This window comes from Trichomycterus rosablanca, chromosome 13, assembly GCF_030014385.1.
Source record: "Trichomycterus rosablanca isolate fTriRos1 chromosome 13, fTriRos1.hap1, whole genome shotgun sequence".
Taxonomy (NCBI): domain Eukaryota; kingdom Metazoa; phylum Chordata; class Actinopteri; order Siluriformes; family Trichomycteridae; genus Trichomycterus; species Trichomycterus rosablanca.
The window spans coordinates 38,287,845-38,309,890 of NC_086000.1; the positions used below are offsets into that span (position 1 = coordinate 38,287,845).

A 22,046-nucleotide genomic window follows, 5' to 3' on the forward strand; every position below is an offset into this window, starting at 1 on the left:
TGGTGTTTGGTGGTAGGTGTTGTGTTGGTGTTAAGTGTTGGTGTTTGGTGTTAGGTGTTGAGTGTTGGTGTTGAGTGGTAGTGTTGAGTGTTGGTGTTTAGTGTTAGTGTTGACTGGTGTTTAGTGTTAGTGTTGAGTGTTTGTGTTTGGTGTTTGTGTTTGGCGTTTGTGTTGGTGTTTAGTGGTAGTGTTGAGTGTTGGTGTTTGGTGTTGTGTTGGTGTTGAATGTTTGTGTTTGGTGTTTGTGTTTGGTGTTGGTGTTTAGTGTTAGTGTTGGTGTTGAGTGTTAGTGTTGAGTGTTTGGTGTTTAGTGGTAGTGTTGAGTGTTGTGCTGGTCGTTGCTGACGTCCCTCATTAGATGGATGAAACAGTGAGAGCTGAAGGTTTCAGATCTGAGTGATGACGCTACAGGACAGACGAGACGTTCTGATTAAACACTGATTATAAAGAACAGCTCACTCACCGAGCTACTGCATCCTCCACCGTACTTCACAGATACACAGAGATATCAACCGCACTAACAACCCAGAGGCACCGTTATATAATCCATATATATAAAATTATCTAATAATAACGTTATTAAAGGTATTACATAACAATAATACGAGGAATGAACTTAAGCTGCCTCCAGTACTCCAGCGTGGGAGTTAATCCACCACTGACTGTTACAGATGGAGGGCCGTTACTGCAGAGCGTGTTGGATGCAGATTTCGAGGCGGTGTTACTCAGTGCGCCGGTGCTGGAGCTGCTGGGTGGAGAGGCGGAGCAGGACGAGAACATGGAGACGTTCCTGCAGAGACGAATCACCGCCTACCTGAGTCACACCGAGCAGGAAGTGAAGAAGGACAGGTAACCACACCAAAGGAAACTCACTCACAAACTCAGCCCTCTTACATTTGCTGCATTTAGACGCTTTAATCCATATTTGAATACAGTTTGAGCAGTTGAAGGTTAGGGGCCTTGCTCAGGGGCCCAACAGTGGCAACTTGGTGTTGGTGGCGCTAGAACTGGCAGCCTTCTGATTACTAGTCCAGTACCTTAACCACTGAGTTACCAGTGAGTGTTGGTGAGCGCCTGCCCAGGTCACTGACTGAGACCCCCAGAGTGCAGAGGCCCCAGCTCAGAGGGCCCCAGCACAGAGGCCCCTAGCTCAGAGACCCAAAACGAAGAGGCCCCAGCTCAGAGGGCCCCAGCACAGAGGCCCCTAGCTCAGAGACCCAAAACGAAGAGGCCTCAAGCTCAGAGGGCCCCAGTACAGAGGCCTAGAGCACAGTGGCCCCTAGCTCAGAGGCCTAGACCGCAGAGGCCCCTAACTCAGAGACCCAAAGCTCGGAGGGCCCTAGCACAGAGGCCCCTAGCTCAGAGACCCAGAGCACAGAGGCCCCTAGCTCAGAGACTCAGAGCACAGAGGCCCCAAGCTCAGAGGGCCCCAGTACAGAGGCCTAGAGCACAGTGGCCCCTAGCTCAGAGGCTCAGAGACCCAGAGCACAGAGGCCCCTAGCTCAGAGGGCCCCAGTACAGAGGCCTAGAGCACAGTGGCCCCTAGCTCAGAGGCTCAGAGACCCAGAGTACAGAGACCCCTAGCTCTGTGGGAATTTGTGCCCGTTTAGTAAAAAGCATTTGTACGGCTGGGCGCTGATCGATCAGTTGATGTTCCGGTTCATCCCAACCGAGCTTTTCTTCATGTCTTTATGGAGCTTGCTTTGTGCACAGGGGCCTTCCCTAAACTGTTCCCACAATGTTAGAAGCATACAAAGTAACCCCATAGCATTATCCCTCCTCCACCAGTCCAATGGTGTGCTTTACACCACTCTTGTTGTGTTTTTCTCTGGTTTGCGGAGGAACACGCTGTGCTTCACTGTTTCTCCACCACTCGTACTGTTGCCTTAACCAGAAAGTGTGAGGTGCTGCTGCAGGGGCGTGGCCACTCGGGTTTGTAGAGCGCCTCAGGCCATGCTCCTGCAGCAGCGCCTCCTACTGTCTGTTTAAGGCAATGGCTTGGGTAGTGGCGTTGGGGCGTGGCGTTGATGAATGGTTTGTAATGGTTTTTATTGTTGGCTTCTTCGCGGTGGACGGAGGGTAAATGTGATGACCACGACCCCCCACGCCCCCGTACCATGAATAATTAATTTTTAATAAGCGCGCGTTAATGCCCCCTCCTGCGGGTGGAGGGGCGAGAGGATGAACGTTTCTGTTAACGTTCCACATTGTAGAATCCTCAGTTCTGATTGGTCCGAAGGTGGTGAGCAGTACGTACCTGCAGTCACCTACAGTCTGTGTGTGTGTGTGTGTGTCTCTCTTAATAGGGAAGTGGCTATGTTGGCGTTGGCGGTTTCGTGTCTGCATCTCTTTGTCCAGTCAAACTGGACCGGTCCTCCGTTTGTCCTCCACGTGTCGGATCTGCTGCCTGCAGCGCTGCTGGACAAAGAGGTTCACAAACTTTTACACAATCACCTCACAACATGTGTGTGTGTGTGTGTGCAGGTCGGACCCTCTCTGGTGTTAGATGGTGAGTGTGTGTGTGTGTGCAGGTCGGACCCTCTCTGGTGTTAGATGGTGTGTGTGTGTGTGTGTGTGTGTGTGCGCAGGTCGGACCCTCTCTGGTGTTAGATGGTGAGTGTGTGTGTGTGTGTGCAGGTCGGACCCTCTCTGGTGTTAGATGGTGAGTGTGTGTGTGTGTGTGTGTGTGCGCAGGTCGGACCCTCTCTGGTGTTAGATGGTGAGTGTGTATGTATGTGTGTGTGTGTGTGCAGGTCGGACCCTCTCTGGTGTTAGATGGTGAGTGTGTGTGTGTGCACAGGTCGGACCCTCTCTGGTGTTAGATGGTGAGTGTGTGTGTGTGCGCGTGCAGGTCGGACCCTTTCTGGTGTTAGATGGTGAGTGTGTGTGTGCAGGTCGGACACTCTCTGGTGTTAGATGGTGTGTGTGTGTGTGTGTGTGTGTGTGTGTGTGTGTGCAGGTCGGACCCTCTCTGGTGTTAGATGGTGAGTGTGTGTGTGTGTGCAGGTCGGACCCTCTCTGGTGTTAGATGGTGAGTGTGTATGTGTGTGTGTGTGCACAGGTCGGACCCTCTCTGGTGTTAGATGGTGAGTGTGTGTGTGTGTGTGCAGGTCGGACCCTCTCTGGTGTTAGATGGTGAGTGTGTGTGTGTGTGTGTGTGTGTGTGTGTGTGTGCAGGTCGGACCCTCTCTGGTGTTAGATGGTGTGTGTGTGTATGTGTGTGTGTGCGTGCAGGTCGGACCCTCTCTGGTGTTAGATGGTGAGTGTGTATGTATGTGTGTGTGTATGTGCAGGTCGGACCCTCTCTGGTGTTAGATGGTGAGTGTGTATGTGTGTGTGTGTGTGTGCAGGTCGGACCCTCTCTGGTGTTAGATGGTGTGTGTGTGTGCGTGCAGGTCGGACCCTCTCTGGTGTTAGATGGTGAGTGTGTATGTGTGTGTGTAGGTCAGACCCTCTCTGGTGTTAGATGGTGTGTGTGTGTGTGTGTGTGTGTGCAGGTCGGACCCTGTCTGGTGTTAGATGGTGTGTGTGTGTGTGTGCGTGCGTGCAGGTCGGACCCTCTCTGGTGTTAGATGGTGAGTGTGTATGTATGTGTGTGTGTGTGTGTGCAGGTCGGACCCTCTCTGGTGTTAGGTGGTGAGTGTGTGTGTGTGTGCAGGTCGGACCCTCTCTGGTGTTAGATGGTGAGTGTGTGTGTGTGTGTGTGTGTGCGCGCAGGTCGGACTCTCTCTGGTGTTAGATGGTGAGTGTGTATGTGTGTGTGTGTGTGTGCAGGTCGGACCCTCTCTGGTGTTAGATGGTGTGTGTGTGTGTGTGTGTGTGTGTGTGTGCGTGCAGGTCGGACCCTCTCTGGTGTTAGATGGTGAGTGTGTGTGTGTGTGTGTGTGTGTGTGTGTGTGTGCAGGTCGGACCCTCTCTGGTGTTAGATGGTGAGTGTGTGTGTGTGTGTGTGCAGGTGGGACCCTCTCTGGTGTTAGATGGTGTGTGTGTGTGTGTGTGTGTGTGTGCAGGTCGGACCCTCTCTGGTGTTAGATGGTGTGTGTGTGTGCAGGTCGGACCCTCTCTGGTGTTAGATGGTGTGTATGTTTGTGTGTGTGCGTGCAGGTCGGACCCTCTCTGGTGTTAGATGGTGAGTGTGTATGTGTGTGTGTGTGTGCAGGTCGGACCCTCTCTGGTGTTAGATGGTGAGTGTGTGTGTGTGTGTGTGTGTGCGCAGGTCGGACCCTCTCTGGTGTTAGATGGTGAGTGTGTGTGTGTGTGTGCAGGTCGGACCCTCTCTGGTGTTAGATGGTGAGTGTGTGTGTGTATGTGTGTGTGTGTAGGTCGGACCCTCTCTGGTGTTGAATGGTGAGTGTGTATGTGTGTGTGCAGGTCGGACCCTCTCTGGTGTTAGATGGTGAGTGTGTGTGTGTGTGTGTGTGCAGGTCGGACCCTCTCTGGTGTTGAATGGTGAGTGTGTATGTGTGTGTGCAGGTCGGACCCTCTCTGGTGTTAGATGGTGAGTGTGTATGTGTGTGTGTGTGCAGGTCGGACCCTGTCTGGTGTTAGATGGTGAGTGTGTGTGTGTGCGCAGGTCGGACCCTTTCTGGTGTTAGATGGTGAGTGTGTGTGTGTGTGTGTGTGTGTGTAGGTCGGACCCTCTCTGGTGTTAGATGGTGAGTGTGTGTGTGTGTGTGTGTGCAGGTCGGACCCTCTCTGGTGTTAGATGGTGAGTGTGTATGTGTGTGTGTGTGCGCAGGTCGGACCCTCTCTGGTGTTAGATGTTAAGTGTGTATGTGTGTGCGCAGGTCGGACCCTCTCTGGTGTTAGATGGTGAGTGTGTATGTGTGTGTGTGTGTGCAGGTCGGACCCTCTCTGGTGTTAGATGGTGAGTGTGTGTGTGTGTGTGTGTGCAGGTCGGACCCTCTCTGGTGTTAGATGGTGTGTGTGTGTGTATGTGTGCGTGTGCAGGTCGAACCCTCTCTGGTGTTAGATGGTGAGTGTGTGTGTGTGTGTGTGTGTGTGTGCAGGTCGGACCCTCTCTGGTGTTAGATGGTGAGTGTGTGTACAGTTTGGTGTCGAACCCTCTGCTGCTACTCATCACCAGAGTTCTGCTGGTCAGCTGTTCTGAGAAGATGGAACATCTACAGGTATTATTTACGTTACCTCACATTACCTACAGTCATTCATGTTACCTCACGTTACCTACAGTCATTCATGTTACCTCACGTTACCTACAGTCATTCATGTTACCTCACATTACCTACAGTCATTCATGTTACCTCGCGTTACCTAGTCATTCATGTTACCTCACATTACCTACAGTCATTCATGTTACCTCACGTTACCTACAGTCATTCATGTTACCTCGCGTTACCTAGTCATTCATGTTACCTCACATTACCTACAGTCATTCATGTTACCTCACATTACCTACAGTCATTCATGTTACCTCACATTACCTACAGTCATTCATGTTACCTCACATTACCTACAGTCATTCATGTTACCTCACATTACCTACAGTCATTCATGTTACCTCACATTACCTACAGTCATTCATGTTACCTCACATTACCTACAGTCATTCATGTTACCTCGCGTTACCTAGTCATTCATGTTACCTCACATTACCTACAGTCATTCATGTTACCTCACATTACCTACAGTCATTCATGTTACCTCACATTACCTACAGTCATTCATGTTACCTCGCGTTACCTAGTCATTCATGTTACCTCACATTACCTACAGTCATTCATGTTACCTCACATTACCTACAGTCATTCATGTTACCTCGCGTTACCTAGTCATTCATGTTACCTCACATTACCTACAGTCATTCATGTTACCTCACATTACCTACAGTCATTCATGTTACCTCACGTTACCTACAGTCATTCATGTTACCTCGCGTTACCTAGTCATTCATGTTACCTCACATTACCTACAGTCATTCATGTTACCTCACATTACCTACAGTCATTCATGTTACCTCACGTTACCTACAGTCATTCATGTTACCACATTCCTGTCAGTTCTGCAGTAGAACCAGAACCGGATCCTGTGCTGCTGTTCCCACAGTTACAGTCTCTCAGATTCTCTTAAGCTTTATAGTGTTATTAATAAAGAGAGTTAGAGTGAGTGGACAAGTAACATGTGTGTGTGTGTGTGTGTGTGTGTGTGTGTGTGTGTGTGTGTGTGTGTGTGTGTGTGTGTGTAGCTGTTACCCTGGTGGACGTTACGATACATTGGTGTACATCAGCAGATCCTGGAGGAGAAATCACCACAACTCTTCAACCTGGCACAGAGCTGCATCCACAGAGGTACACACACACACACACACACACACACACACACACACACACACACACACACACACACACGATGCTACCACCGCTGTACTTTACAGTGAGGATGGTGTTACCTGACTGACTGGTTCTGTATGATTACGTAACACACATGCTTCACTTTGATTCGTTCTGCGGACAGCCTCTACCATACCGCCAGACCTCAGAGGGATGATCTCCTGACTCCTCTGTGCCCATATAAACAAGGCTAGCTTGATTTCACATGGTAGCAAAGTACTTTCTGGACGCTCAGACTTAATCGGGACATATCCGGTTCTCACATGGTGCTGCAGTTCCACCAAAATCCGAGACCCAGGTTCGACTCTGATGGAGGGTCACTTCATGGCTGCTGGAACTGCGACTCCTAGTGGCAGGTTGAGGTGCCTTCATGAGTGGGGCTAGGAAGAGGAACCCAGGAACCTCACAGGTGACGGGCTTGGGTGCCCGTCCATGGTCAGTGTTAGGCGGTTGTTGATAGTGCAGTAAGGGAACTGGGCATGTCCTCAAACTTGTGTCACGAATATTTAAGGACGTTTTAGTTTCTAAATAAGAGCGGTGCTGGACGTCGCCATCATATTATAAGCTGCTCAGTCGTGAATGTAAAAGGAAGCACGTGTCCGCCAGCAGCTCTCAGACAGACTTTATGAGGCGCCCAGCGTGTACCAAGCACCATGTGGTGAGTGTTGGTCGTCGGCTGAAGCTCTGAGCTCAGAAAGCTCAACCCAACACCTCCTCAATCATCTGAGCAGGTTCCATCAACGTTCTGCTCTCAGAGATGAAGGATAATTGTGCTGCTGTGGTGAGAGCGTGGGTTCCTGGTGTGAGAGGGATTTTGGGTTCTCAGGAGGAACGCTCGGTTAAACCGTGAGTTCCGCTTCAAGCAGCTCGTTGGTAATTAGTTTCCTCCTCTCCTCAGAATGAGGTTTTTCTCGGCGCTCTTTACTGTCGGAGCTTCTCCGGTCGTCTGTCCTTGATTTCTCTCTCCTCGTTCTCATCACGCCGCTGTAATTCAGGCAGAAGATTCACGTAAACACGTGCTCAGGAACCAAACAGTCAAAAGTATTGGGACGCCCCTTCTAATGACTGAATTAATGTGTTTTAGCCACACCAGTTACAGACACTTACAGGTGTAATAAATTAATTATATAGAGGAAATGATATGCTTCCAAGTTTGCAGTAAGAGTTTGGGGAAGGCCCTTTCCTGTTCCAGCTCTATAAAGACATGAAGACAAGCTCGGTTTAAAGAAACAATACTTATTATTATTATTATTAATATTACATTTACATTTTCAGCGTTTGGTAGACGCTTTTATCCAAGGTGACTTACAGTACTGTGACAGTATACTGTCTAAGCAATTGAGGGTTAAGGGCCTTGCTCAAGGGCCCAACAGCAGCAACCTGGCAGTAGTGGGGCTTAAACCAACGACCTTCTGATTACTAGTCCAGTACCTTAACCACTAGGCTACAACATGCTATTATTATTATTATTATTATTATTATTATTATTATTATTATCATTAGCAAGTATAAATAATAATAATACTTTTATTAGGTTTATTTTATATATTTTTATTAGTTATTTTTATTGTTGTTATTAATAATGATTTTCTTTTAATTTATTATTATTTTTATGATTATTATTATTTTTTTTTTATTATATATTAGTATTATTAAAACATGTTATTAGGTTTACTTTTTTCATTATTATTATTATCATAATTTTTATTATTATTAATTATTATAGATTAGATTATTATTATTGGTATTTTGGTTTCATTATTTTTATTGAATTAATATTTTATTAATATTGTTTTTCTTATTTATTATTATTATCATTAGTATTAATATATTTTTATTATGTTTATTTTTTTAAATTAATTATTAATATAGTTTTAATTATTATTGTTTTATTATTATAATTATTATTATCAGTATAAAGGATAATAATAATTTTTCTTATTATTATTTTTGTTTTATTTTATTATAATTTTATTTTATTGTTAATACTAGTATTATTGTAATTATTTTATTTTTTGTTATATTTTCATTATCATTAATATTATTACATTCTATTATTTTATTATTATTATATGTATAAATAATAATAATAGTTTTATGTTTATTATATTTTTAATATCATTATTATTTTTATATTTTTTATTAGATATTATTATTGTTGTTATTACTATTATTATTAAAATATTTTTAGGTTTATTATTTTTTTTTAATTTTTGTTTTTTTTACTATCATTACTTTATTATTATTAATTATTATAGTTTTATGTAGTATGTGTAGTTATTATTATAATTATTTTGGTTTTATTTTGTAATTTTGTAATTTGTTATTTTTTTTCTTCCTTCTACTTTTATTAATGTTGCTTTTCCTATTATTTATTATTATTAGTAGGAGTATTAGTAATATGTTTATAATGTTTATTATTTTAATTAATTTTTATTATAGTTTTAATTATTATTTTATTTTTATCTTTTTTTTATTATTATTATTATGGTTGTTTTTTTTTTACTATGTTTTATTATTGGTTTTTTTCCATTTGTTTTTTATTTATTATTATATTTTATTGACTATAAGGACATTTTATTATAAACCCGTGTTTTTATTGATTTTTTTTTTCTTGGTTTAATGAAATTATTAATAAAAACATTTATCAAGGTGACTTTTTTTCTAAAAAGCTTTTAGCCCAGACACACACACACACACACACACACACACACACACACACACACACACACACTCTCGGTTGGCGTGGACGAGCGTGTGTTGGAACGACGTTGGTGCTGAGAGCTGTAGAGAATTTTAATGTCGTGTTGGAGCTTCAGACGTTTTTATTCGGCCGCTGACGCTCTGAAGGACGTCCGGACTCTAACGCTCGCCCTCATAAACGTTTAATGAATTTAATACAGAATCTGGCTGAGACGCTTTGGATATGACCAAATCCCCACAGAAGGAAGTGTGTACGACGCGGGGGGGGGGGTATTTGCCCCTGACTTGCAGTTGGTGTTCCAGTTCCTTCTAGTTTCATAAGGACGAATGTCCACATACTTTCTATATCTAATTTAGTCGTATCCAATTCCCTGATGATATTTCCCTTCTACTGATGCAGACAGAGGAGGGTCGTGAGTGACGCACGCCCCCTCTGAGATGTGTGCAGCACAGACCGCTTCTTTTTACCTGCGGTAGGAAGGTTCATACGGAGATCCGTATCGTGCATGCATCCCTCGTCTCTGTGCAGCGCCGTCGATCAGCCGGAGGGGATTCCTCATAACTGCAGCATTTACGCCCTCTGCTGGCTGATCGATGGTGCTGCACAGAGACCCCTGGCTGAGATTCAAATCCGTAATGTTCCTCACTCTTGATGTTTTTTCTGTGCAGTCGAGGATGTTCTGAGCGGTGAGACCTTGAGGAACCTGAGCATGCTGTTCCACCTGGAGTGCAGCTACACCTGCCTGACCTACTACGAGTACCTCAGAGCTAAAGAACATCTCCAGAAAGCTCGAGATCTCTCGGGACTGGACATCAACATGACGGGTACGTGGGTGAGAACGCTCACTCCTCACCGGAGCGGTGGAATGCCTTACCTGCGGCGCAGAGGAACGCTCCAGGCCTCACCCGTGTTTGGTTTTGGTTTCAGGTGCGCTGGGAAAGAGAACCCGGTTCCAGGAGAACTTCCTGGCTCAGCTCATCCTGGATGTGAAGTGGAAAAACAGCGGTGTGGTTCCAGACAGAGGCGTCTCACCCGCCCCCACTCCTAAAGAACTCCTGCCCAAGGTATAACCGCACCCTCACCTAACATCTCATGGTCGTAAAGAGGACGTGTGGGGCGTTAGGGTCATCCCAAAAAAATTAGGAACCTCCATGATCCACTTTGATTTGATTTGATTTACTTTATTGTCCCACTAGGGGAAATTTTACTTGGGCCACCCCGGGCTACATATCGTGTATACAAACAACACACATTAAACATACATTAAAATACCTCCACTACTCTGCTCACCTGTTGGAATTAAGAATGGTACAAAAGAGTTTTTAAACCTATTAAATCTACACAATGGCATTCTGAATCTTCTTCTCGAGGGGAGAAGTTGGTATTCTGAGAACATAACATGATCGGGGTCAGAAGTAATATTCCTTGCCAGCCTCAGCACAGAGCGCTCATAGACTGCACCCAGTGAGGAGTACTGATTGCCCCCAATAATTTTCCAGGCATTTTTGACAACACTAGCTAACTTATTCGTTAGTTGGGTTGAAAGGCCACCAAACCAGCCAGAAATACCATAACTTGCAATGCTCTCTAATATGGTCTTATAAACAGAATCATTCAACTGATGATCCTACACACACACACACACACACACACACATTATATATACACATGAGATCTGTGTGTGTGTGTGTGTGTGTGTAGGATCATCAGTTGAATGTATATATAATGTGTGTGTGTGTGTGTGTGTGTGTAGGATCATCAGTTGAATGTATATATAATGTGTGTGTGTGTGTGTGTAGGATCATCAGTTGAATGTATATATAATGTGTGTGTGTGTGTGTAGGATCATCAGTTGAATGTATATATAATGTGTGTGTGTGTGTGTGTGTGTGTGTGTGTGTGTGTGTAGGATCATCAGTTGAATGTATATATAATGTGTGTGTGTGTGTGTGTGTAGGATCATCAGTTGAATGTACAGTGTATCACAAAAGTGAGTACACCCCTCACATTTCTGCAGATATTTAAGTATATCTTTTCATGGGACAACACTGACAAAATGACACTTTGACACAATGAAAAGTAGTCTGTGTGCAGCTTATATAACAGTGTAAATTTATTCTTCCCTCAAAATAACTCAATATACAGCCATTAATGTCTAAACCACCGGCAACAAAAGTGAGTACACCCCTTAGTGAAAGTTCCTGAAGTGTCAATATTTTGTGTGGCCACCATTATTTCCCAGAACTGCCTTAACTCTCCTGGGCATGGAGTTTACCAGAGCTTCACAGGTTGCCACTGGAATGCTTTTCCACTCCTCCATGACGACATCACGGAGCTGGCGGATATTCGAGACTTTGCGCTCCTCCACCTTCCGCTTGAGGATGCCCCAAAGATGTTCTATTGGGTTTAGGTCTGGAGACATGCTTGGCCAGTCCATCACCTTTACCCTCAGCCTCTTCAATAAAGCAGTGGTCGTCTTAGAGGTGTGTTTGGGGTCATTATCATGCTGGAACACTGCCCTGCGACCCAGTTTCCGGAGGGAGGGGATCATGCTCTGCTTCAGTATTTCACAGTACATATTGGAGTTCATGTGTCCCTCAATGAAATGTAACTCCCCAACACCTGCTGCACTCATGCAGTCCCAGACCATGGCATTCCCACCACCATGCTTGACTGTAGGCATGACACACTTATCTTTGTACTCCTCACCTGATTGCCGCCACACATGCTTGAGACCATCTGAACCAAACAAATTAATCTTGGTCTCATCAGACCATAGGACATGGTTCCAGTAATCCATGTCCTTTGTTGACATGTCTTCAGCAAACTGTTTGCGGGCTTTCTTGTGTAGAGACTTCAGAAGAGGCTTCCTTCTGGGGTGACAGCCATGCAGACCAATTTGATGTAGTGTGCGGCGTATGGTCTGAGCACTGACAGGCTGACCCCCCACCTTTTCAATCTCTGCAGCAATGCTGACAGCACTCCTGCACCTATCTTTCAAAGACAGCAGTTGGATGTGACGCTGAGCACGTGCACTCAGCTTCTTTGGACGACCAACGCGAGGTCTGTTCTGAGTGGACCCTGCTCTTTTAAAACGCTGGATGATCTTGGCCACTGTGCTGAAGCTCAGTTTCAGGGTGTTGGCCATCTTCATGTAGCACAACAATTCATCTTTTAAGATCCTCAGAGAGTTCTTTGCCATGAGGTGCCATGTTGGAACTTTCAGTGACCAGTATGAGAGAGTGTGAGAGCTGTACTACTAAATTGAACACACCTGCTCCCTATGCACACCTGAGACCTAGTAACACTAACGAGTCACATGACATTTTGGAGGGAAAATGACAAGCAGTGCTCAATTTGGACATTTAGGGGTGTAGTCTCTTAGGGGTGTACTCACTTTTGTTGCCGGTGGTTTAGACATTAATGGCTGTATATTGAGTTATTTTGAGGGAACAATAAATTTACACTGTTATATAAGCTGCACACAGACTACTTTTCATTGTGTCAAAGTGTCATTTTGTCAGTGTTGTCCCATGAAAAGATATACTTAAATATCTGCAGAAATGTGAGGGGTGTACTCACTTTTGTGATACACTGTATATATAATGTGTGTGTGTGTGTGTGTAGGATCATCAGTTGAATGTATATATAATGTGTGTGTGTGTGTGTGTGTGTGTAGGATCATCAGTTGAATGTATATATAATGTGTGTGTGTGTGTGTGTAGGATCATCAGTTGAATGTATATATAATGTGTGTGTGTGTGTGTAGGATCATCAGTTGAATGTATATATAGTGTGTGTGTGTGTAGGATCATCAGTTGAATGTATATATAGTGTGTGTGTGTGTAGGATCATCAGTTGAATGTATATATAATGTGTGTGTGTGTGTGTAGGATCATCAGTTGAATGTATATATAATGTGTGTGTGTGTGTAGGATCATCAGTTGAATGTATATATAGTGTGTGTGTGTGTAGGATCATCAGTCGAATGTATATATAATGTGTGTGTGTGTGTGTAGGATCATCAGTTGAATGTATATATAATGTGTGTGTGTGTGTAGGATCATCAGTTGAATGTATATATAATGTGTGTGTGTGTAGGATCATCAGTTGAATGTATATATAGTGTGTGTGTGTGTAGGATCATCAGTTGAATGTATATATAATGTGTGTGTGTGTGTGTAGGATCATCAGTTGAATGTATATATAGTGTGTGTGTGTGTAGGATCATCAGTTGAATGTATATATAATGTGTGTGTGTGTGTGTAGGATCATCAGTTGAATGTATATATAATGTGTGTGTGTGTGTAGGATCATCAGTTGAATGTATATATAATGTGTGTGTGTGTGTGTAGGATCATCAGTTGAATGTATATATAATGTGTGTGTGTGTGTGTGTGTGTGTAGGATCATCAGTTGAATGTATATATAATGTGTGTGTGTGTGTGTGTAGGATCATCAGTTGAATGTATATATAATGTGTGTGTGTGTGTGTAGGATCATCAGTTGAATGTATATATAATGTGTGTGTGTGTGTGTGTGTGTGTGTGTGTAGGATCATCAGTTGAATGTATATATAATGTGTGTGTGTGTGTGTGTGTGTAGGATCATCAGTTGAATGTATATATAATGTGTGTGTGTGTGTGTGTGTGTAGGATCATCAGTTGAATGTATATATAATGTGTGTGTGTGTGTGTGTGTGTAGGATCATCAGTTGAATGTATATATAATGTGTGTGTGTGTGTGTGTGTAGGATCATCAGTTGAATGTATATATAATGTGTGTGTGTGTGTGTGTGTAGGATCATCAGTTGAATGTATATATAATGTGTGTGTGTGTGTGTGTGTGTGTGTGTAGGATCATCAGTTGAATGTATATATAATGTGTGTGTGTGTGTGTGTGTGTGTGTAGGATCATCAGTTGAATGTACAGTGTATCACAAAAGTGAGTCCACCCCTCACATTTCTGCAAATATTTCATTATATCTTTTCATGGGACAACACTATAGACATGAAACTTGGATATAATTTAGAGTAGTCAGTGTACAGCTTGTATAACAGTGTAGATTTACTGTCTTCTGAAAATAACTCAACACACAGCCATTAATGTCTAAATAGCTGCAACATAAGTGAGTACACCCCACAGTGAACATGTCCAAATTGTGCCCAAATGTGTCGTTGTCCCTCCCTAGTGTCATGTGTCAAGGTCCCAGGTGTAAATGGGGAGCAGGGCTGTTAAATTTGGTGTTTTGGGTACAATTCTCTCATACTGGCCACTGGATATTCAACATGGCACCTCATGGCAAAGAACTCTCTGAGGATGTGAGAAATAGAATTGTTGCTCTCCACAAAGATGGCCTGGGCTATAAGAAGATTGCTAACACCCTGAAACTGAGCTACAGCATGGTGGCCAAGGTCATACAGCGGTTTTCCAGGACAGGTTCCACTCGGAACAGCCTTCGCCAGGGTCGACCAAAGAAGTTGAGTCCACGTGTTCGGCGTCATATCCAGAGGTTGGCTTTAAAAAATAGACACATGAGTGCTGCCAGCATTGCTGCAGAGGTTGAAGACGTGGGAGGTCAGCCTGTCAGTGCTCAGACCATACGCCACACACTGCATCGACTCGGTCTGCATGGTCGTCATCCCAGAAGGAAGCTGACGCACAAGAAAGCCCGCAAACAGTTTGCTGAAGACAAGCAGTCCAAGAACATGGATTACTGGAATGCCCTGTGGTCTGACGAGACCAAGATAAACTTGTTTGGCTCAGATGGTGTCCAGCATGTGTGGCGGCGCCCTGGTGAGAAGTACCAAGACAACTGTATCTTGCCTACAGTCAAGCATGGTGGTGGTAGCATCATGGTCTTGGGCTGCATGAGTGTTGCTGGCACTGGGGAGCTGCAGTTCATTGAGGGAAACATGAATTCCAACATGTACTGTGACATTCTGAAACAGAGCATGATCCCCTCCCTTCGAAAACTGGGCCTCATGGCAGTTTTCCAACAGGATAACGACCCCAAACACAACCTCCAAGATGACAACTGCCTTGCTGAGGAAGCTGAAGGTAAAGGTGATGGACTAAACCCAATTGAGCACCTGTGGCGCATCCTCAAGTGGAAGGTGGAGGAGTTCAAGGTGTCTAACATCCACCAGCTCCGTGATGTCATCATGGAGGAGTGGAAGAGGATTCCAGTAGCAACCTGTGCAGCTCTGGTGAATTCCATGCCCAGGAGGGTTAAGGCAGTGCTGGATAATAATGGTGGTCACACAAAATATTGACACTTTGGGCACAATTTGGACATGTTCACTGTGGGGTGTACTCACTTATGTTGCCAGCCATTTAGACATTAATGGCTGTGTGTTGAGTTATTTTCAGAAGACAGTAAATCTACACTGCTATACAAGTTGTACACTGACTACTCTAAGCTATATCCAAGTTTCATGTGTATAGTGTTGTCCCATGAAAATATATAATAAAATATTTGCAGAAATGTGAGGGGTGTACTCACTTTTGTGATACACTGTATATATAATGTGTGTGTGTGTGTGTGTGTGTAGGATCATCAGTTGAATGTATATATAATGTGTGTGTGTGTGTGTGTGTGTGTGTGTGTAGGATCATCAGTTGAATGTATATATAATGTGTGTGTGTGTGTGTGTGTGTGTGTGTGTGTGTAGGATCATCAGTTGAATGTATATATAATGTGTGTGTGTGTGTGTGTGTGTGTGTAGGATCATCAGTTGAATGTGTATATATAATGTGTGTGTGTGTGTGTGTGTGTGTGTGTGTGTGTAGGATCATCAGTTGAATGTATATATAATGTGTGTGTGTGTGTGTGTGTAGGATCATCAGTTGAATGTATATATAATGTGTGTGTGTGTGTGTGTAGGATCATCAGTTGAATGTATATATAATGTGTGTGTGTGTGTGTGTGTGTGTGTGTGTGTGTGTGTGTGTAGGATCATCAGTTGAATGTATATATAATGTGTGTGTGTGTGTGTGTGTGTGTAGGATCATCAGTTGAATGTATATATAATGTGTGTGTGTGTGTGTGTGTGTGTAGGATCATCAGTTGAATGTATATATAATGTGTGTGTGTGTGTGTGTGTAGGATCATCAGTTGAATGTATATATAATGTGTGTGTGTGTGTGTGTGTGTGTGTGTGTGTAGGATCATCAGTTGAATGTATATATAATGTGTGTGTGTGTGTGTGTGTGTGTGTAGGATCATCAGTTGAATGTATATATAATGTGTGTGTGTGTGTGTGTGTAGGATCATCAGTTGAATGTATATATAATGTGTGTGTGTGTGTGTGTGTGTGTGTGTGTGTGTGTGTAGGATCATCAGTTGAATGTATATATAATGTGTGTGTGTGTGTGTGTGTGTGTGTGTGTGTGTAGGATCATCAGTTGAATGTATATATAATGTGTGTGTGTGTGTGTGTGTGTGTGTAGGATCATCAGTTGAATGTATATATAATGTGTGTGTGTGTGTGTGTGTGTGTGTGTGTGTGTGTGTAGGATCATCAGTTGAATGTATATATAATGTGTGTGTGTGTGTGTGTGTAGGATCATCAGTTGAATGTATATATAATGTGTGTGTGTGTGTGTGTGTGTGTAGGATCATCAGTTGAATGTATATATAATGTGTGTGTGTGTGTGTGTGTGTGTGTGTGTGTGTGTGTGTGTAGGATCATCAGTTGAATGTATATATAATGTGTGTGTGTGTGTGTGTGTAGGATCATCAGTTGAATGTATATATAATGTGTGTGTGTGTGTGTGTGTGTGTAGGATCATCAGTTGAATGTATATATAATGTGTGTGTGTGTGTGTGTGTGTGTAGGATCATCAGTTGAATGTATATATAATGTGTGTGTGTGTGTGTGTGTAGGATCATCAGTTGAATGTATATATAATGTGTGTGTGTGTGTGTGTGTGTGTAGGATCATCAGTTGAATGTATATATAATGTGTGTGTGTGTGTGTGTGTGTGTGTGTGTGTAGGATCATCAGTTGAATGTATATATAATGTGTGTGTGTGTGTGTGTGTGTGTGTGTGTGTGTGTGTGTAGGATCATCAGTTGAATGATGACACTGTACTGAATCAGATCAGTTTGGCTGAACCGTCTGACCACGAGGTTCCGGATCTGAGTGCAGAAGAGCAGGCGCTCATCCTCGGGGTGTGGTGAGTACAGCCTGACTTCAGCCACGCCCATCTTCCTTCATCCTCCTCCTTTAACTGTGTGATACTACCGCCACCATGCTTCACAGTACATACAGGTTCTACAGAAGCTTCTCTCTCCTCTGTCATGTGATCAGCATGTGATCAGGTGGTGATGTACAGCCTGCTCGACTGTGGACGGTCACACCCATGTTTCCAGAGAACTGGTGACTGTTCAGTTCTTCTACAATTGGCTGACGTGCGCCAGGTGAGCGGGCCTAAGGGTTCCTCATCACGGCTGCAGTAGCGACCTCTGCTGACTGCTTGAGGTGCTGCACAGAGACAATGAATAACGGAGAGCGGTGCGTGACTGAACGGCGCAGGTGAAAAGAAGCGGTCGGAGCGGGGCGTGTCTTAGTTACGGCTCTCCGGATCCGGATCGAGGTCCGAGGAACTGGATATGACCAAATTAAGATAGAAAGCAAAATCGCCCGGGACGGTGAGGGGTGCACGGGGCGTGGTCTGAAGGATTCGGGAACGCTTGTGTGCTGTCAGGGGAACGGCGCGTGTGAGATGATTGTAGATCTTAATTTCGGGGGGCGGGGGGGGGGGGGGGCTGGGGGGTGTAGATGGGCGCGGGCGGCGGGGTGGGGTGGAGGGGGGGTGAAATTGGTGTGTACGCTTGAGCACTTCAATCAGGGAACGGCGTGAGCGCGGCGCTAATAACAGCCTTCCCGCTACGATCTGATTACACCTTAATCCAGGCGGCCTCATTACGCTAAATTAAAGCCCGAATTAAAATAATCACGCTAACGTTCCTAGCGCCGCGCCGCGCGCCCGACTGTCCGCGGCCCACGTCGACGCCGCCGCCGCTGTTGTCGTTACATCGGGATCGGATCACATGATTACAGAGCGATTCCAGCAGGTCAGAAGTTTACATACACCACGGCGGCTCTTCTCCTCCTGGGACTGAGCTGCTGCTGCTGCTGCTGTTTTAGACTCTTGATGATGTAAAGCTCGCTCGGCTGTGGTCAGTGCTGATTCGTTTCTGTCCTTTTATCTGCAGCACCGACTTCCAGAAGAACAATCCGGTCCACAAACTGAACAACGAGGAGCTTCTGGCCTTTACTACAGTAAGTGTGTGTGTGATCAAAAGTATTGGGACGCCCCATCTAGTGACTAACAGGTGTAATAAATCAATCAATCGTATGAAGCAGCAACAGTTTAGGGAAGGTCCTTTCTCGTTCCTGACCTCAGCCCCATTCATCAGCTCTGGGATGAATCGGAACGCCGACTGATCGATCAGCGCCCAGCCGTACAAACACTGTCATGTTTTGTACTAATCTGAAGGGCACAAATTCCCACAGACACACTTCCGTTCGCTGATTTGAATAACTGAATCTCGGCGTCTGATTGGCTGCACTTCTCTGCATTTCCTCCTAGTTTAGTCGTAGCCGGTTCCTCTTCCTGTGCTGGAGACCCCGATGGCGTACTGAGGAGGGTATATTCTCCTGACACGCCCTCCCTCCGATGCGTGTGCGCTCCCCCCCGTACTTCGGTGGATCGGCGCGTGAGGTCAGGACCCCGCCCATTTTTTTAGTCCCATCTTTTCCCACCCGGCAGACTAGTGGACGATTTTGTCCGCTGCACTGACGATCGTGCCCGCTAGGGGGCGCCCAGCCGACCGGTAGAACAGCTGAGATTCAAACTCTGTGAGTCCAGAACCTCAGTGCTGGTGTGCTGGTGTGTCAAGTCATTTCCAGTCCTGATGATACGATTGGCTGTCTGCTGGGGGGGGCGGGCCTAAGAGATTCCTCATTTCCACCAGCTGCCATCAGTCAGGGATCAAGCACTTTCCCGGTCACCTTTCGGTCAGGGACGTGGTGGTTCAACAGACCTTGACCCAGCGTGGTCGCGTCGGAGACGCTTCTGCTGAAACTACGGATGCTCTGACCACGCCCAGTTTGCCCATCTAAACAACCTTGACCTCGTCGGCCTTGAGGACCCACCAGGCCGAGGTGGCTCCAGAACCGGCCGTCCTAGTCCTGATGCAGATACGATTGGCTAATGTCTGCTGGCGGGCGGGCCTAAGAGATTCCTCATCCCTGCTGCAGTAGTGACCCCTGCTGGCTGGTCGAGGTGCCGCACAGAGACGGTGAACAACGGAGAGCAGTGCGTGACTCTCCGTACGTGAACCTGAATCACGCAGGTGAAAAGAAGCGGCCGCAGGGGGCGTGTCTTAATTACGGTCGTCCTCGGTCAGGATCAGGGTCTGGGGAAATGGGATACGACTAAGTTATGAGGTTAAGAGAGGGAGGGAGCGCCCAATACAGTCAGGTGTGCACAGGGCGGCGTCTGAAGGGTTCGGAAACACTTCTGTGGGGGTGATGGTGGATCGTCTCCTCGGTGGCGGCGTCCCAAATCCATCTGCACCCGTCACACGTCCTCCTCCTCAGAAGAGTGGTCTGCGCTCAGAGCTGGGTTTGATTTGTGAGCGGCTCTCGTAGCTGGCAGGATGCCGCCGCCGCCGCCGTGTAGGACGTGAGCCCTTGACTTCCTGCCAGAACCAATTTCCTTTAGAGTTTGGCGTCGGACGTCCGGCGGCGGCGGCGTGACCTTGAGCGATCTCAGGGGCGCTGGATTGGAGCGGTAATGTGGCGCTGTTACAGAACGCCACCGCTGTGCCAGGGTGGTGCCAGTTTTCACTTTTCCTGATTTGCTCTGGTCACATGCTCATAATAGGAGGTAGAAATGTCCAGGAGCAACAACGGTTCAGCCTTGATACCTCACTGATCATAACTTCATTTACATTTCCACTTTCTGCATATAGTCTAAGCAATTGAGGGTTGAGGGCCTTGCTCAAGGGCCCTGCTCAAGGGCCCAAGAGTGGTGTCAGTGATGGGATTTGAACCGACAACTTTCTGCTTACTAGTGCAGTACCTTGACCCCTAGGCTACAACTTCAGAAAGCCACATCTGCAGAGGAGCTGCTGCACACACAGCTGAGTGATGACTGCAGTGGTGTAAAGCACACTCACAGTGGACTGTGGAGCAGTGGAACCACTATATCTGATGGAGGAGGAAGGATAGAACTCATTTGTAGAAGCTGTTTGGGGTAGACCACAACCCCCATACGGGTATGAATTGGAATGCCGACTGTCATCATTTATAAATAAATGCCCGGTCATTTATAACCAGATCGATGTGGTTGGTGAAGCGATTAAATTAATAAATAAACGAGCGAATGAATTAATAAAAGCACGTGAAACAGCGGGCTCTAGTCAAGGTCTGTTGGCTGTCAGAAGGTCAGAGCTGCAGGGATCCACAGTCGAGTGAGCTTTACCTAACTCTAGGTGTAGTTTGGTGTCTACGTTTCGTTCCAGAATCAAACCCTGAAGCTTAGAAGCTTAGCTGCTGGTTGATGCTGATTGACGCTGATCACATGGACAGTCATTAAAAGGTGCCGGGGGGGGTCTAAAGCTTGCTCGACTGTGGACAGGGTCAGTGTTTCAGCAGCTTCTGATTCATAGCGGATCTGAGAACGACCGAGTGATGGTCTGTAATGATGGGTGGAGAACGCGATTCATTATAGAGTCAGTAATGAGATACAACCCTTCCAAAAAAAATGATGAATAGGTGTTATATATACAGTGTATCACAAAAGTGAGTACACCCCTCACATTTCTGCAAATATTTTATTATATCTTTTAATGGGACAACACTATAGACATGAAACTTGGATATAACTTAGAGTAGTCAGTGTACAACTTGTATAGCAGTGTAGATTTACTATCTTCTGAAAATAACTCAACACACAGCCATTAATGTCTAAATAGCTGCAACATAAGTGAGTACACCCCACAGTGAACATGTCCAAATTGTGCCCAAAGTGTCAATATTTTGTGTGACCACCATTATTATCCAGCACTGCCTTAACCCTCCTGGGCATGGAATTCACCAGAGCTGCACAGGTTGCTACTGGAATCCTCTTCCACTCCTCCATGATGACATCACGGAGCTGGTGGATGTTAGACACCTTGAACTCCTCCACCTTCCACTTGAGGATGCGCCACAGGTGCTCAATTGGGTTTAGTCCATCACCTTTACCTTCAGCTTCCTCAGCAAGGCAGTTGTCATCTTGGAGGTTGTGTTTGGGGTCGTTATCCTGTTGGAAAACTGTTTTTCAACAGTTTTCGAAGGGAGGGGATCATGCTCTGTTTCAGAATGTCACAGTACATGTTGGAATTCATGTTTCCCTCAATGAACTGCAGCTCCCCAGTGCCAGCAACACTCATGCAGCCCAAGACCATGATGCTACCACCACCATGCTCGACTGTAGGCAAGATACAGTTGTCTTGGTACTTCTCACCAGGGCGCCGCCACACATGCTGGACACCATCTGAGCCAAACAAGTTTATCTTGGTCTCGTCAGACCACAGGGCATTCCAGTAATCCATGTTCTTGGACTGCTTGTCTTCAGCAAACTGTTTGCGGGCTTTCTTGTGCGTCAGCTTCCTTCTGGGATGACGACCATGCAGACCGAGTTGATGCAGTGTGCGGCGTATGGTCTGAGCACTGACAGGCTGACCTCCCACGTCTTCAACCTCTGCAGCAATGCTGGCAGCACTCATGTGTCTATTTTTTAAAGCCAACCTCTGGATATGACGCCGAACACGTGGACTCGACTTCTTTGGTCGACCCTGGCGAAGCCTGTTCCGAGTGGAACCTGTCCTGGAAAACCGCTGTATGACCTTGGCCACCATGCTGTAGCTCAGTTTCAGGGTGTTAGCAATCTTCTTATAGCCCAGGCCATCTTTGTGGAGAGCAACAATTCTATTT

General features: G+C 45.6%; 1 protein-coding gene across 1 annotated transcript in view; it reads left to right on the top strand.

The window, feature by feature from the left end:
• The window catches only part of ttc27 (tetratricopeptide repeat domain 27), a 54,179-nt gene that overhangs the window by 4,531 nt on the left and 27,602 nt on the right, over positions 1–22,046 (top strand). Inside the window, exons 2-9 of the mRNA XM_063007147.1 lie at positions 672–849; positions 2,307–2,430; positions 5,010–5,129; positions 6,203–6,305; positions 9,720–9,875; positions 9,979–10,115; positions 17,120–17,232; positions 18,275–18,341. Of these exons, the coding sequence (XP_062863217.1) occupies positions 672–849; positions 2,307–2,430; positions 5,010–5,129; positions 6,203–6,305; positions 9,720–9,875; positions 9,979–10,115; positions 17,120–17,232; positions 18,275–18,341 (998 nt within the window). The remainder of the gene's footprint in view (positions 1–671; positions 850–2,306; positions 2,431–5,009; positions 5,130–6,202; positions 6,306–9,719; positions 9,876–9,978; positions 10,116–17,119; positions 17,233–18,274; positions 18,342–22,046) is intronic.